General features: G+C 41.7%; 1 protein-coding gene across 2 annotated transcripts in view; it reads right to left on the bottom strand.

Moving 5' to 3' along the window:
- The window catches only part of ABCG2 (ATP binding cassette subfamily G member 2 (Junior blood group)), a 216,695-nt gene that overhangs the window by 32,696 nt on the left and 166,864 nt on the right, over positions 1-17,135 (bottom strand). For both annotated transcript variants that reach the window (XM_040325764.1, XM_040325774.1), the window contains 2 exons: positions 4,524-4,583; positions 3,855-3,969 (listed from right to left, as the gene is read on the bottom strand). In XM_040325764.1, coding sequence (XP_040181698.1) covers positions 3,855-3,969; positions 4,524-4,583 — 175 coding nt within the window. The remainder of the gene's footprint in view (positions 1-3,854; positions 3,970-4,523; positions 4,584-17,135) is intronic.

Here is a 17,135-nt window from a genome sequence, read left to right as displayed (position 1 = left end):
ATGGCCAGTCCGGGCCTGGTCCATATAGTGAACTTGGTGTTGAGTTATTCACTTTACGGTCAACACAAAGGACAAGGGGGCACTCTTTACATCAGGAGGAAAAGAGATTTCATCTCCAAATACAGAAAGGTTTCTTCACAGAAAGGCTGCATTCACACCTGAACGCGGCGTATTGTCCCGCGATTTGCAGCGACAAAACGTGTCGTTTTTTAGCCTAAAATACGCCGGAGGGGTGATTAAACATTGTCGGCTATGCCGAACGCCGAAGCTGCCTGAAAAAAAGGGTCCGGGACTTGTTTTGAGCTTCAGGCGTACAGCGTTTCGGTGTTCGGCGTGGCGATGTGAACCATCTCCATAGCCGACAATGTTAAATCACCCCTCCAGCGTATTTCAGGCTGCAATAGCATCGTGCGTCGGGCGTAAAAACGCCTAGGTGTGAATGGGGCCTAAGAGCTATGAAAGTGTGGAATAGACTCCCTCCAGAGGTGGTTCTGGCCAACTCAGTAGATTGTTTTAAGAAAGGCCTGGATACTTTCCTAAATGTACATAATATAACTGGGTACTAACATTTATAGGTAAAGTTGATCCAGGAAAAATCGATTGCCCCTCGAGGGATCAGGAAGGATTTTTTTTCCCTGCTGTAGAAAATTGGATCATGCTCTGCTGGGGTTTTTTGCCTTCCTCTGGGATCAACTATGGGTATAGAATTGGGTATATGGATTGTACGATATTTTTTATGGTTGGACTTGTGTCTTTTTTCAACCTGACTAACTATGTAAGTGATGTTTGAAAACGTCAACCTATGACGAAACGCGTCTGAAACGTGCGCTCAGTGACGCTACTGCGCTCATTTTGAATGAGGAAGGGCTCCTCGTTGCCGCCCGGCACCAATTTTAAATGCTTTTATGATTCTGCTTAATTGTAAGTACAATCTTTTTTACTGAAATAAATACCCCTAAACGGTATCACGCTATGGCCTGTTTTCTGTTCTGGTGACCCACGGAACTTCCGAGTGAAGGGGCAGCTGTTTTTTTCCTGTGGAGGATTGAGGATTCCCCTGGCAGCTGGTTCTTTCCCGTGGTGGATTGGATCTGGATTCCCCTGGACCCGGGGCTATCACTGTGCGGTTAAATCTGCTTAAGGCTATTCCCTCTTATCGATCTGGTAAGAGGCTGTCTATGTGGTGGCGGTTTCACTGATGATTTTGTCCTGCACTGCGGTGTTTGTCAGTCTCCAGCTGAATACCATTTATGGCTACATTTATTGCTTCATTATCACTGGGACATTTTTTAGGACTGTTTCACTCTGATCAATTTATTTACTTTGGCATCACAGCTGGTTATATTGAGTTGGCGCAGGTTTTTTATTTTTTCTATATGTTTGAGCATTTGCTTTTTTGGATGCAATTTCAGATGTGTGTGTTGTATGCCTGTATTCATGTGCACAATACATTCCTAGGGGAAATTCATTATTATTCATGCTCATATGCACGTATTTGTGCATACCGGCACAAAATTCTGACCGGGAACGCAAGTTTTTCTATTTTTTTTTTTTTACCTCAAGAATATGCAGCACTTGTTTACACACCTGTGTGTACAGGCACAATGTACAAAAAAAAAAAAAAAAAAAAGAGTCTGTACTGTCCAATCCAGTTAAAATCTCTGGCTTAACAACCCAATCCTCCACTTCCCCGGCAGTTGGCGCTTTCCTCTTCCGCTCTAGCAGTGGACTTTCCACCAGCGTCTTCATGTCCAATACAGGCTTTGGGCTCTGCATTGAACTTGATGACATCAGAGAACCTGTGACCGCCAGAGCATAGGGGAGAAGAGGCTGCAGGGACTGGTATTACAGCATGGAGGTAGTTTGGGGGCGAGGAGGTTTGGGTAAGTGCTTTTTTCAGCCCCCCCTAAACCTAAACGAGCAGTTAACCCTTGCTGTGTGGAGGGAAGTCCCACTGCAAAGGAGACTTTTGGGTGAGTTCATCTTTAAGGGTGACAAACAAGTACTTCCACAAAATGAATACACTTTACATATGATAATGTGAACAACACAAAACAGGACCATGGACTTTCCTGGAAGCCCTCTGCATACAGCGTGCTGGAAACGCACAATGAGCACTCACACTGAGTGTAAAAAGGTTTCAAAGCAACCTCAAAAGCTGGGCAAAAGTTAGGCACAGAAAACATTCAAATTCTGCCTCCAAAAAAATCAGTGCACCAAGCATATAGTATACTCAGCACAGGGATGGTTTTTAAGAAACTGAACAGTGAAAAGCAGATGAGCCCCAGCAACCAGATTTTTCTTTCATCATTTAAATGTTGTTTGACTAAAGGAACGTGTTGTGACTGCTTATGAATCAATGCAGACAAAGCTTTACTCTTTGCCTTAATAAACAGGGGATATTGACTTTTGTATTCTGAAGTAATCCTTGTTTCCCCCCCAATTATATTTTTTTTACAATCAGGTCTTAACACTACAACGTTACAGCTACAAAAGCACAGAAAACAGAACTATGAGCCCAAGATCTATAAAATAGAGAGGTCACATCATAAAAGCGCAGCATTTGACACGGTAGACCACAAATTACTACTGACTCGGCTAGCTGAAGTAGCCAGAGTCGCAGAAGGTGATTTATCTTGGTTCTCCTCCTTCTTGAAAAACCGATCACAAATAGTGAAACTTGGTCCTTTCACTTCTGGAAAACGCACGGTGTCATGCGGAGTCCCTCAGGGATCCCCTTTTAAAGAGAGGGCGGAGATAGATATTGAACAGAACAGGTTTCTGTTCAATATCTATCTCCGCCCTCTCTTTGAAAACATCAGTAACCAGAAGTTACTGTACCACTCTTATGCAGATGACACACAACTTTATTTTCGCATCTGTAATAAAAAGGATCATCATCTCGGACTCGAGAAATGCCTTACCCTGATAGAAAATTTGATGACCTAGAGTTACCTTAAAAACTCAACGGTTCGAAAACAGAACTTCTCCTGTTGGAAGCCAAGCGAAAGAATCAACCCGCAACAACTTGGACACCCCCGCCCATTCTGGGTAAAACTATCACCCCTAGCACCAAAGTTAAAAGTCTTGGAGTCATTTTTGACACCTACATGACAATGGAGGCACAAATAGGGTCAGTAGTCAGCGTATTGCACCATCTGCTGCGCCTACTATGCAGACTCATTCCCTTTATCCCAAAAGAAGACATAGCAGTCGTGGTGGGAACAATTATTAACTCCAGACTGGACTATGCAAATGCCCTCTATCTCGGACTCCCCAAATACCAAATCACTCATCTGCAAGTCGTTTAAAATACGGCCGCTAGACTTGTGACTGGGAAAAAAACATGGGAATCAATCTCACCTTCACTGAGATCCCTTCATTGGTTGCCAGTAAAAGACAGAATCACTTTCAAGGCACTCTGTCTAACACATAAGTGTGTTCAAGGAAATGCCCCCCCAATATCTATGCGAAAAACTAAAAGCTCACAACTCCAATCGCGTTCTGCGATCCACCAACCAAAATCTACTCCAGATACCCAAAGCCAGATACAAGTCCAAAGGAGAATGGAGATTTGCAGTCCAAGGTCCCAGATTATGTAACGCTCTACCAACCAGCATCCGGCTGGAGGTAAACCACTTGGTCTTCAGGAGAAAGATCAAAACCCATCTCTTTTGAGGGCCCAGGGAATGGATACCAAGCGCCCAGAGGCGATTCAGTTCGTAGGTGTTGCGCTATATAAGTTTCTCACTCACTCACTCAAAAGGTCCATAAGGGGGTATCAAGTACTCTCTGCAGTATACTTTTTTGTGGAACTATTGTGATGTAGTAATGTAAAGACAAAACTAACTTACCTGCACAACATAACCAGATAAGCACTTGAAGTTGGGCGGCTGTGGCTTCCCGTCTATTAGAACTTCACCAGAAAGACCATGTGGATCTTTTCGAGCAGCAAGTACATCCAATAGCCTGCAAGTACGCATGGAATAATTTAATTCAGTCAATTCAGTTTTTTCATGTTTAGCCCAACCAACACACACACACACATACACACACAATAAAATGTATAGTAATCTCTTACACTGAAAGAAAACCTGCACATCGACATACACCAGGCTTAAAAAAATGTTTTGGAGTCCATTTACATTTTTTTTTACTCCTTTTTTAAGTGTTTTTTTTTTTATATACACACACAATCAATACTTGTATTAAATAAAAATAATAATAATAATAATAATAATAATAATAATAAACTACCCTCACGGCAACGGATTCTCAAAGCACTATGGTTTAGCTAAAGAGACAACAGAGCAGTAATTATCTCTTTGCATGAAGGATTTCTCACTGAGAATTCTTAAACCCAACAGCGAGAAAAAAAAAAAAAAAGCAATGTGTGAAATTATTAACTTGCTGCTTATATAAATTACAGCACAATATAAATACAAAATCTTAGTTAACATTTTTAGATGACCATAAAAATTAAGAAAATCTGTACTAAACCATTTTTATTTTTTTTAACTTACGATGACTTGCCACTGCCTGTTGGTCCCAGAATTGCATTTAGTCCAGGTCTCATAATTCCACTAGAAGGGAAAAATAATATTTTTTTAAGTAATGGATATTTGGATTATTGAACAGATGGCATATTGAGTATATATTTATATAAAACACACACACACACACACACACACACACCATATGGAAACAGTAGTTATATTAACCTGCCTACTAGACCCTGACATTACATTTGTATTGTGGTCTTTGAGATTTACTCTCAAGCCCCATACACACTATCAGTTTTCCTGATGGTTTTCTCTTCAGGTTTACCAAAACCATCTAATATGAGGTCAAACCTTAAGCGTTTCAATTTGAATGCAATCAGGCAGGTCCTTGTACTACATGGTTTTGGTAAACCTGAAGAGAAAACCAGCAGGAAAACTGATAGTGTGTATGGGGCTTTAGTATTTGTCCTGGTGACCACTGTCACTGGGACAGAAAAGTGGGAAATCCAAAATTTTGAGCAGTCATCATAAAATCTCCCTTATTTTAAAGAAATTTCCTACATCCCGTTGTGTCTAATGAACAGGAAGTGAAGGTAATTTTTCACAGCAGGGCACCAAAATAAATCAATACAAAAAAAAAACACACCCAACAGAAGTTTTAACTATTCCAGCTCTATGAAAAAACATATTTAACATTACTGTTTTCACTGACTGTTATGCCCCGTACACACCATCACTTTATGTGATGACAAAAAACGTCATTTTCTGTGAAGTAAAAAACGACGTTTTTGAAACTTCAATTTTCAAAGACGAAGTTGCCTACACACCATCGTTTTTCTCACAATGTTCTAGCAAAGCGAGGTTACGTTCCACCACGTTTTACCATTGAAGCTTGCTTCATAAGTAGCTTCTGGGCATGCGCGGATGAAAAAACGTCGTTTTAAACGACGTTTTTGCTACACACGGTCAATTTCTGTGAAGTAAAAGTTGACGTTTTGAAAAACGACACATAAAATTGAAGCATGCTTCAATTTTTTTTGGTCGTTTTTTAGAAGACATAAAACGACGTTTTCCCCCACACACGGTCAATTAAAGTGACGTTTTTAAAAACGTCATTTTTTTCCATCACATAAAACGACCGTGTGTACGCGGCATTAGAGTACATTCACACTTGCAAATGCATCCTACACGTGATTGCCTGCAAGAACTCCAGTAAAAGTTTCTGCGATTAGCTACGATTAGACAGCCCCATTAAAAGCAATGAGAGGCCCCCACAGCTAATCGTGCTCACTCCCATGTAATCTCTCAAGCAGCAATTATATGTGAGTAAATCGGCCCTGGACACATGCAGTCTGCATCCAGAGCTGATCACTCCCATGTGATCACAGCATGAGCAATTACAGAGGTAGGACAGGTAGGGGCTGTCTGCTCGCAGCTAATCGCGGGAACCCCCGCTGGGGTTCTCAGAGGTAATCCTGTGCCCGAGGATTCGCAAGTGTGAATGCACCCTTATGAATTCCCACACATAACATTTTTAATACAGGTAGCTTTAAATACTAGATACAGTGGGACTGATTTACTAAAACTGGAGCTTTTTTCGGGAAAAAAAAATGAACGTTCGGCCGTGAGCGCAAATGATAGTGCCATCATGTAAATCATGTAATGACCGATAAAACGTTCAGTGGACATAAATAAAAAAAATTGGTTCATTTATATATATATATATATATATACACCTAGTGCAGACAGTTCGGATGGGAAACACATTAACCTTTCAATTCATCGTTCGTTTGGCAGAAAGTTTCCAAACTTGTCTTTCGTTTTTTTTTTTTCGGCTCAAAAAACGTCCCAAAGATGATCGATTTTGTGCCCATTAACTGTTCGAAAAACAAACAAACTGTCCGAATTTTGGCCGATTTTTCGTATAGTGTATGGCTAGCATAAGCCTCCCAGAACAAGATGGGCATATGAAAAATAAAATAAAATAAAAACAAAAGCAGTTTGCCTTCCTTTAATTTATTGAAAACTATCAGGACGACTCTGGATGCAAAGCTCCTTGAGGCGATTTAGTTTGCATTTGCAGCACTATACAAGTTCTCACGCACAGGTATTATGTAGATCATAGCTCTAAGAGTTTTCATAAGTGACAGTAGGTTGCGTGTCATACTGTTCCTCCTCCCTGTTATACAACTGACATACACACACAGAACTAAGGTCACAAGATGCCAAAGCAGATGACAGCGATAAGACACCTTTTACACAGTTGGCAATATTTGTTAATCTTTCATCCACTTAGGTAAACCATGCATTTTTCATGGGACTTTCTGTCAGATAGTTACATGAATATGAGACTGATTCTAAAAGTGTTATGCATGTAGTAAAAAAAAAAAAAAAAAAGGAAGGCAGACTCTGGGAGACAAATACAGTCACTTAGAGGCCAGTGCGTCAGGTTATTACATTCAAATTTACAGTCACCAAATTCTGCAAAAAATCTGTATATAAAAAAAAAAAAAAAAAAAACGCACACACAAATATTAGGCAATATACTGATTCAACAAACACACTTTAGCTGATGTGGCACAGATACTTAGAAATATGCAATGTAATATTGCATGGGTAAGCGATTAGCACAATGGGAAATAAAACAAAGACAAATGTCACCATCACAATGACTGTACAAAAATATTGCAACGCTCAACATTAATGAGCAAGCACAAAATAAAACACAATTCCCCTTTCCAAAATTCTTCATAATAATGCTTTGCAGATACCATCATGAACACCACGTGACTTCTTCAGTATCAAGCCAACTAAACTTTGATGAAAGCATTGCAATACAGGCATACCCCGCTTTAAGTACACTCACTTTACATACACTCGCGAGTAAGGACATACCCACGAGTGTATGTAAAGTGCCTTACAAGTACTGTACAGACATTTTGCAGCCGCACTAGAAGGAGCTGAAGCTTTGAGAGCATAGTCCGCCCTGTTCCAGTGTGCCCCTGACACCCCCACTACAGCCCCTGAGACCTCAACTACAGCTCCTGACACCCCAAATACAGCCCCTGACCCCCTACTACACCCTAGAAGTTAAAAAAGGTATTGTTTCACTTTAAGTACATTTTCGTTTTACATACATGCTCTGGTCCCATTGTGTACTTAAAAGTGGGGTATGCCTGTAAATGCATTTAAAATTGATAGACATAAAGATCAAATTGAAACAAACGATTGAATCTATGATTGTTTATAATCATCCTGTATGCCCAGCATTATATATAATATATACACACACAGAACATACACACACTATAAATACATATATATTCATATTAAGTAATTAAACATGTCAAATTTTCATGTTTCTCAAATGTTATTGTCTTATATGGCCAATATCTGCATATATTACACCTGCGAGACCTTGAATTTACTGTAATTACATACATTTCTTAGATCGCGTAATTACGTATTACACCTACTCAGCATCAGCATTATAAAAAATAAATAAAAAATCTTGTGAAGTCCAAGTATATTACATTTCTCAAAAATGTTATGAAGCATTAAATAGCATTTGAGTACCGATGTGTGCGCACAACCTCATTATATAGAAGAGGTCATAAACTTTAGACTGGTTAGATCAGATCAGCAACCCAACCCGATAATGTGAAGATGTATGCTCACAAATACCACACATATTAGGTCCTAGGTAACCCATGTGTGAAGCCAACATATACTTCTTGGCAGGCAAGCATAGAACTACTCCCTGTTCATTATGCTACATTGGCCACATGGAAAGCTGTATGAAAATCATGGTGGATGTACCAAGCAGCATGCCATCTGAACTTGAATAAAGTGGGGGCTGGTGGTAATTTTCATTTGGGGTAGCGGTGGCAAACAGTGCACCCACAGCCACTCCAAAGGGGCTGCAAGTGGCCAGACGCATGGATAGGGGGGCGGCGCCCATACTCCCTTAATGGACAGACCGCCCATGCTTGAATATGTATCATTCATAATCTATTCCAATTTCCAATCACCAAATCCTTGTGATAAAATTTAATTTCCATCCGACAACTCCTGCTTTCTCTACATTTAAAGTGGTTATAAAGTCAAAATGTTTTTTTTATTTACCTTAATGCATTCCTTACATTAAAGAAAAAAAAAAACACACACACACACACACACACACACACACACACACTTACTTGTTCTACCTACCCCCTCGCCTTCTCTTACCGCTCCAGCGCTGTACTGGCTGCAGTACCGGTCCCTTCAATTCCCGGTCTCACAGGAGACACTGAAAGCAGCAGAAGCCATAGGCTCCTGCTGCTGTCAGTCAAACTCCTGTGAGGAGGGACCAGGGGGCATGGCATACTGGAGCTGTGTGCATCTATGGATCCACACAGCCTGGCTCGAGAGTGCACACTGGTGCCCCCTTAGCACCCAGCTTGCTAAGGGAACACCCGAAGGAAGAAGGCAGAGACCACCAAAGATGAGGTAAGGGACCACTCTGTGCAACAAGTATAACATATTTGCCATTTTAAAGAAAAAAAAACTTTTAGTATCTTTTTAACTCTCTTGCAATCATCAGTAGTCTACAGACTGAAATGAAATCTACAGCAGTACTTTAAGAGGAAGTAAACCCTGATGGGCGTTCCTTCCTCTTTTTTCCTCTGCAAAGTAAAAGCATAATGGGCTAGCATGCATTGCACACTAGCCAATTATGTGCCACTTGCGTGCCAACGAAGCCCACGCTGTCCCCGCTGGTGGCCGCATCCATCTTCGCCCCTTTTCCTTTCAGACCATGGATTCCGGTTCTGTGACTGGCTGAAGTCATGTGACGTCAGTCCCGCGCATGCGTGCGTGAGCCTTAAGTCACTGCACTTGCTACTGAAGAATTGGCACGGAGGGCTGTTTCTTTACAGCGCATGCACTGATGACATCATTTGCGCACTACAAGATAAATATCTCCTAAACGGCGCACGTTTAGGAGATATTTACAGTACCTATAGGTAAGCCTTATTATAGGGTTACCTATTGGTAGAACTTCCGCATTGGGGGTATACAACCACTTTAAGAAATGTTCCAGTATGTTGGAAAAACTGGAACTATGTATATGGATTCTACAGCCAAATTGTATTTGGTCTGTTACAAAACAACTGACAAATAATTCAGGAGAAGATGGACACATGCAATGGCCATTAAAATTGGCCTAACTTATATAAGCTTTTCACACAGCGTGGCTTCATGATACAAAGCACCAAAGACAATTTAGGACTGTAAAATCTAGCCAACATTTGTTGTTACAGTCTGCTTAACATGAACGGCTTAGTACAGGTCCTAAGAATCTGCACATATCAGTTCTATAAATAGATCAGTGACATATCTGCCCACCAATGGGCAGCAACACAAAAATGGAAAAGTAAACAAAAAAAAAAAATGGAAGACGACTTGAGGAAAAACGTCTTTCATCTACAGTCTTTCCTCTACATCAGATCAAAGTCCATAATTTATAAAGCTTGTCCGAGGCGACGTTACACTCTGCAGAGCTCAGTGAGGAGAGCTTCGACAGTGATTGGAGGGAAGGGAAACCCTCCTCCACACAGCACACAGGAACAGAGCTGAGCCTGTCAATCAGCTTGAGCTCCCTCCCCTCACCATTTTTCTCTTGGTATCAGGAAAACTTGTCAAAAGTGACTCATGCAGATAGCAGAGGAATGAAGCAGCAGACAGAAATGACATTTAAAGGGGTTGTATGGGTTCAGTTTAAAAAAAAAAAAAACATATCATACTTCCCTGCCCCGATCGTCCTCTTTTGGGGTCCCACGGCGGCTCTCATGGCTCCTCCCTGCAGGAGCCAACTCCCTCTGGGAAGCTCTCTCCCGAGAGGGTACCTTGCGGGCACGCTCCTGTGTGATACACTCAGCGGCCATAGCCGCCAAGTGTATGACTCAGCCCCGCCCCCCGCATCATTGATTTGATTGCCAGCAGCGGGAGCCAACAGACCATTTGGAAAGCGGCACAGGAACGAGCCAACGGAAGTTCGCGGCTCAGGTAAGTAAAAACGGGGGCTCGGGCTCCTTTTTTCCAAAGGATTCAAAAGCACTAAAAAACGTGGCGGGTGACGTTTTTGAGCGTTTATTAGCGTTAGAGCATTTTTACAGCTGAAAAACATTTCTCAGAACCCACTAGTTTTGTTTTTTTACTGCTCAAAAACACCACTGCCCAAAACTGCTTATAACAGCCTATGTGTGCATGGACACATAGGATAACATGATGGAGAGTTTATTGACTGTAGAAAAAAAAACGTCTACTGCCAAAAACAGCTGCTGTAAAAACGTCCAATGTGCTTGAGGCCTAAGGGCCCTTTCACACGGAGCGGATCCGTATTCATCCGCCCCGTGTGTGTCCGTCGGCTCAGCGGGGATCATACGTAAATCCCCGCTGAGCTGTCGGCGGACAGGGCGGTCCCCGCACACTGTGCAGAGACCGCCCTGTCTTTCCTCCGCTCTCCCCTATGGGGAATCGGATGAATACGGGCCGTGTGTCCGTATTCATGCAATCTGTTCCGCCATACGGAAGAAAAATAGGGTTTTCTTCCGTCTGAAAAAGCGGATCTTTGCGGAGGCGGATGTTTGCGGAGGTTAGCGGATGCATCATCCGCTAACGTCTGCAATCCCATAGGGAAGCATTACAAGTTCGTTTACGGATTTGTAAAAAACGCCCGTGTGAAAGGGTTGATTTACTAAAACTGGAGAGTGCAAAATATGGCGCAGCTCTGCATAGTAACCAGTCAGGTTCCAGCTTTTTTTAATCAAAGCTTAATTGAACAAGCTGAAGTTGGAAGCCGATTGACTACCATGCAGGGCTGCACCAGATTTTGCATTGTTCAGTTTTAGTAAATCAACCCCAGTGTGCTCTGGATTGAGACACAGACACTACAGAAGGATATGCTGTGTTCATATTTCATATCTGAGGTTTACAACCACTTTGCATTTTTATCTAAAAAACAAATTATAAAATTGTATACACATTCTAATAAATGTCAGACATAAAAAAAAAAAAAAAAAATCACATTTATGCAAGTGAAAAAAAAAATATATAATTTACATATATACACACATACTAATATAATTTATATATATATATATATATATATATATATATATATATATATATATATATATATATATATATATATATATATATATATATATATAAAATATTTTTCACACACACACACACACACACACACACACACACACACACACACACTTTTCGTCCTTGTTGTAAACAGGTAAACTGAGCAGAAATTAAGAAAAATGTCCCGAAAGCATGAACAGGGAAAGCCAAAAAAAACACCATGTTCAAGAAAAATGCCGCCTCGAGTTCCACGTTAATAACACAAAAGGTGTGCAGAGTACACCCAACTACCTTGTTTGCCAGCACTACAATATGCTTGTGTAATCTGGGCCATGCAAGTTATACAACCTGAACAGTCAGCGACCTGTAAATCATCAGACACCTGTAAAGTCTTGCCACTAACAGATTTTTTTTTTTTTTTTTTTTTTTAGAAAACAGAGAATCTTATATCTCTAAGATCATTTTTACATTTTATTAGGTATTAGAACAAAACATAACTCAAGCAGAAGAGGAATATACACCTGTGTTTTAGGAATGAAAAAAAAAAGGGGGTCAAAATATACCCCTTTTTTTTTTATTTTACTCAGCAGCCAAGTATAAAAAAAAATCACTGAGTTTGTTGTAGACAAAATGATGTCCATAGGGACGCTGCAAGATTTTCTGGTTAAAAAACACTCATTGAATTAGCAGGATGCAGGACACACCTCACAAGACCTTCAATAGATTCCGTTTTAAAACAATGTGACAGGCAAGTGACAAAGTTCATCTTTTTGCATAACATGCTGCAAGGGTGGGACTAGTCACTAGAAGAAGTCAACTCTAAAAATACACCATTGTATTATAACAGTTTGCAGGTTGAAAGACATTGTCACAGCGAGGAACTTATTGTGGAGCAGAATGAAAACGAACTTTCTCTATTTATCCTGATGACCATAATCACCGAAGGTGAAAGAAAATCCCACATTTTGGGTTGTCTCCAGCACAGAAATAGAGGCGACTACCAGGGATTCCATCGCTTTGGAAGCATTTCCTCTCACTTCCTGTTTTGGCCATGGGGCAGGAAGTGAAGGGAAATCTCATCAAATTAGACAAAGATGGAAAAAGAAATCAAAAAAGACTGCCACGGGTTATAACCCTCCCTTAAATTATCCAAAATGAAAAACTTTTGCCTTTAATTCCGCTTTTGGGTATAGATAGCATTCATTAAAGTGGTTTTATATATATATATATATATATATATATATATATATATATATATATATATATATATATATATATATATATATATATATATATATATATATATATATAGACTTTACAATCACTAACTTCTATAAGCAGCAGCTCACTTTCATTTAAGCCGGCTATAGACCGTTTGGATCTTGGCCGGGTCAGCAGGAGATTCAAACCATGTATGGGGCAAGCTAAATGTACCCAAATTGATCCATCTGACAGACTTTACATGCGATTATTGCAAGTGCCTGGTATAGCTGCTAGAAATAATCACTGTCTTTTTGGCTTATGCTGCATACACATGATAGGTTAGTCTGATGGACCGTTTTCATCAGACCAAACCGATCGTGTGTGGGCCCCATCGGTTATTTATCCATAGGTTAAAAAAATAGGAACTTGTTTTAAAATTATCTGATGGATAAAAAACCTAAAGATAAAAACGATCGTCTGTGGGTAAATCCATCGGTTAAAAATCCATGCATGCTCAGAATCAAGTCGACGCATGCTTGGAAGCATTGAACTTCATTTTTTTCAGCACGTCGTGTGTTTTACGTCACCGCGTTCTGACACGATCGTTTTTTTAACTGATGGTGTGTAGGCGCGACGGACCATCAGTCAGCTTCATCGAATAACTGATGGAGAAATCCATCAGACCGTTTTTATCAGACTAACCTATCGTGTGTACAGGGCATTACACACCCACCTCCCCTTCCAGGAGAACATCATGGGGGTTATTTACGAAAGACAAAGCCACTTTGCACTACAAGTGCACTTGCAAGTACAGTCGCTGTAGATCCGAGAGGGACATGCAAGGAAAATAAAAAACAGCATTTTAGCCTGCACATGTTTGGATAAAAAAAATCAGCAGAGCTTCCCTTCATTTCAGATCTATCCCTCAGATTTACAGCGACTGCACTTGCAGTGCACTTCTAGTGCAAATTGGATTTGTCTTTAGTAAATAACCCCCAATGGCTCGGAAGGTCAGTGTTGATGGGGGAATCAAGCACATTTCTGCAACTATGGGTAGCAGAAACCATAGGTCGGCCATAGACAGAGCAAGTTATTTCTGATGTGGGAATGAATTTTTTTTTCCTGCAATCCGATCTCCCCCATCAACACAGACAGCGTTGACGGGGGCAATCCCTCCTGCCAAGCCCTTGTGTTCTCCCAGTAGGGTGTACAGGGGAAAAGGTTTATTAAACAACTTCCAAAGTACATCCATTGCAATTAACTACATTTACACAGCATATTTATCATTGTGCCATTACGATTAATAGGCATAACATACATAATGATAGATTACAGGCCAGCCAGTACTGAACATAAGCATGTTAGAATTACCCCGTAAGGCATTGTAGAAGCCTGGACATTACCAACTCCCTGGGGCTCAGTCCAAGTGTAGCCAACTATGATGACCAAATTCTTTCGAACCTACCCAGGCTCCACCTGTGTTGTTATGGAAAGGAATATCTATCAAGAGTATTACCCATGTGTGTTATCCACGAGGCGACTGTGGGTGAGTAATTTGATTTCCACCCTGTCAAAATGAGTTTGAGCCTGAAACAGTGCCCGGGAAAATGCAATCCTGACCACCCCCTCCAGAACTCTCAGTATACAGTAAATTGGGTCTAAATGCACATTTGCGTGAAACACCCGATTGAGCATTCCAAGTACCGTACTTCAATAATGATGGAGCTTTGGGCATCAACAAAGGAGATGGATAAGATCCCCAGTATGCTGCCTATACCTACCACCAGAGGCGGCTCTTAAATTAGGTGGTCGCCTAAGGCCTTGCACTCACAGGGGCCTCACGGCCACCTAATTTGCCTCTGCTCAATCACTGTGTGATAGATCCGTACAACTTTCTGCAGCCATTTTTATTTGCTTGAATTTTTTTACCCATTATGGGCATGGCGGGGCCCCGTGTCTCTGTCTACCACAGAAGGGGTCTGCCAGCCTGCCCATTTTATTAAGCTTTTTTGGTGTGTAATGTACCCCAAGTACAATATATAATTGTGATACTTTTTGTGCAACATTCAAAGAGCAAGTAGAAATGGATTGCAGGACCTTTTCCCACTGGTCTCCCGTGAGTGGCCCCAGGTCTCTTTCCCAGAGGGACACTGCCTTAATGGGGTGCACCCGTAGGTCGTGCGTTAGTAATATAATCCCCTTAGTTACCGTGCTAGACTGTAATAAGTGAAAAATAGGAAGTAGAAGACATAACCCAGTTATCTGCATCCCCTTGCACACCCACGGCATGCCTAAGTTGAAGGTAAAAGTAAAACATAGTGGGGGGGAGGGGGGTAAATTAAATGTATTTTGTAGTTCGAGGGAAGAAGGACATCAACTTGCCATTGCGAAATATATGGGACATAAGAGTCACACCAAAGGTGCGCTACCTGGGCCCTTGCTGTAGCTTAGCCAGTTCTACATAGGAGAGGTTAGCCCAACTCAGGCTGTATTCAGTGAACCCTAGCACCCCCTGCATCTGTTTGGCCTTGTTCCATATTTTTTGAATATGGCCCCATGAATTTTTAGAGCAATATCAGTTATGCAAATCATCACTTTCAGAAGGGCGACTGAATCGGGCACCCGTGAGCTCTGTTGATGGCAGATTAAGTGGGTAGTAGCAACTGAACTTTATGTTTGTTCTATTGGAAAGCTCTGTGCAATATTGCTGCATAGAGCTTTCCAATCAGTTTGCTGATCTCTATTTAACCACTTCCTTACTGGGCACTTAAACCCCTTCCTGACCAGAGGACTTTTTGCGATTCGGCACTGCGTCGCTTTTACTGATAATTGCGCGGTCGTGCGACGTGGCTCCCAAACAAAATTAACGTCCTTTTTCCCCCACAAATAGAGCTTTCTTTTGGTGGTATTTGATCACCTCTGCGGTTTTTATTTTTTGCGCTATAAACAAAAATAGAGCGACAATTTTGAAAAAATGGCGTGTGGAACATCCGACTGAACGTCAAAACTCCCATTACTCCCACCCATTTCGCACACATGCGCGGCTAGATTACTTTTTTTGTTAATGCCCCCTCCCTGCGGGCGATCACTGACGTAGAAATCCTCCCTATATCATGGTCGGACCATGCTCCGATCCTCTTGAAACTTAAATTGGATCCCTCTAGGGTCAGACACTGCCACTGGCGACTCAACGACTTCCTCTTAAAGGTTCTCGCACATAGGTCGGAGTTAGAAAACACTTTAAAGCTGTACTTTGTAGAGAACAATACTCAGGAGATCTCTGTGGGAACCCTCTGGGAGGCACACAAAACGGTCATACGTGGCCAGTGTAGAGTGGTCTCCACGGCCTGGAAGAAAAATTCCAAGCTGTTGAGACAACAGACAGCACAGCGACTACGGGACTTAGAATCCAGACTTCATGACCTCGTCTTCAATCCGTCTCTAAAGAGAAATTATACGTCTCCGGGCAGTCCTTAAAAGTATAGACCTAGGCACGGTTGAAAAGGCCCTTTAGAGGCTCCATCATAGTTACATAGTTAGTCAGGTTGAAAAGAGACAAGTCCATCCAGTTCAACCACAAAAAATAAATAAATAAACAAAATAAAAAACACAATACAATCCCATACACCCAACTCCATACCCACAGTTGATCCAGAGGATCCAGTTATACTATGATAAGGGTAACAATACTCATGCCTCGGCTCCCCAAGCCCTGCGGGACCCAGCTGGGACCCTTCACTCACTGGTACCTGACTCCGTCACGCCTGCATGCTATTTTTCCATCGGCCTCGGATCGCTGCTGGAGATGGCTACTTCATGTTTACTGGAGCAGCCCATTCCTCCAGCCCTATTGGCATTCGGTCCAGGGACTGCTTCACCGGCTGTTTGAGGTAGATATCCCTCTCTCCCCTAAGTTCTTTTTACTGGGTCTTCCCCCTCCTAAACTTTCCACACTAGCTAAAAAGTTGACCACACAAATTTTAACAGCACCCAGATGTCTAGTAGCCCTTTACTGGAAGCAAAGAAACCCTCTGTCTCTATCTGATCTTTATTCCAGAATTAAGGATGTGGAGGTCATGGAGTCCATGACAGCTAGGCTGGCGAACCGGGTGGACCGACATTCAGCAACATGGGAACCGTGGCATCAACGAATATGATCTCACGAGACCCCCCCCCCACCCCCCCCCCCCCCCCCCGTTCTGTACAACACGATCGCTTGGAGCCCAGGAGGGACGCGCCCTTCTGTTTGGGACTTTCTTATACCCTTTCCTTGCTCTTATCCTCTCCTCCCCC

This window comes from Rana temporaria, chromosome 1, assembly GCF_905171775.1.
Source record: "Rana temporaria chromosome 1, aRanTem1.1, whole genome shotgun sequence".
Lineage (NCBI taxonomy): Eukaryota > Metazoa > Chordata > Amphibia > Anura > Ranidae > Rana > Rana temporaria.
Note: the sequence above shows the minus strand (reverse complement) of the source record. Positions and strands in the feature narration are given on the sequence as shown.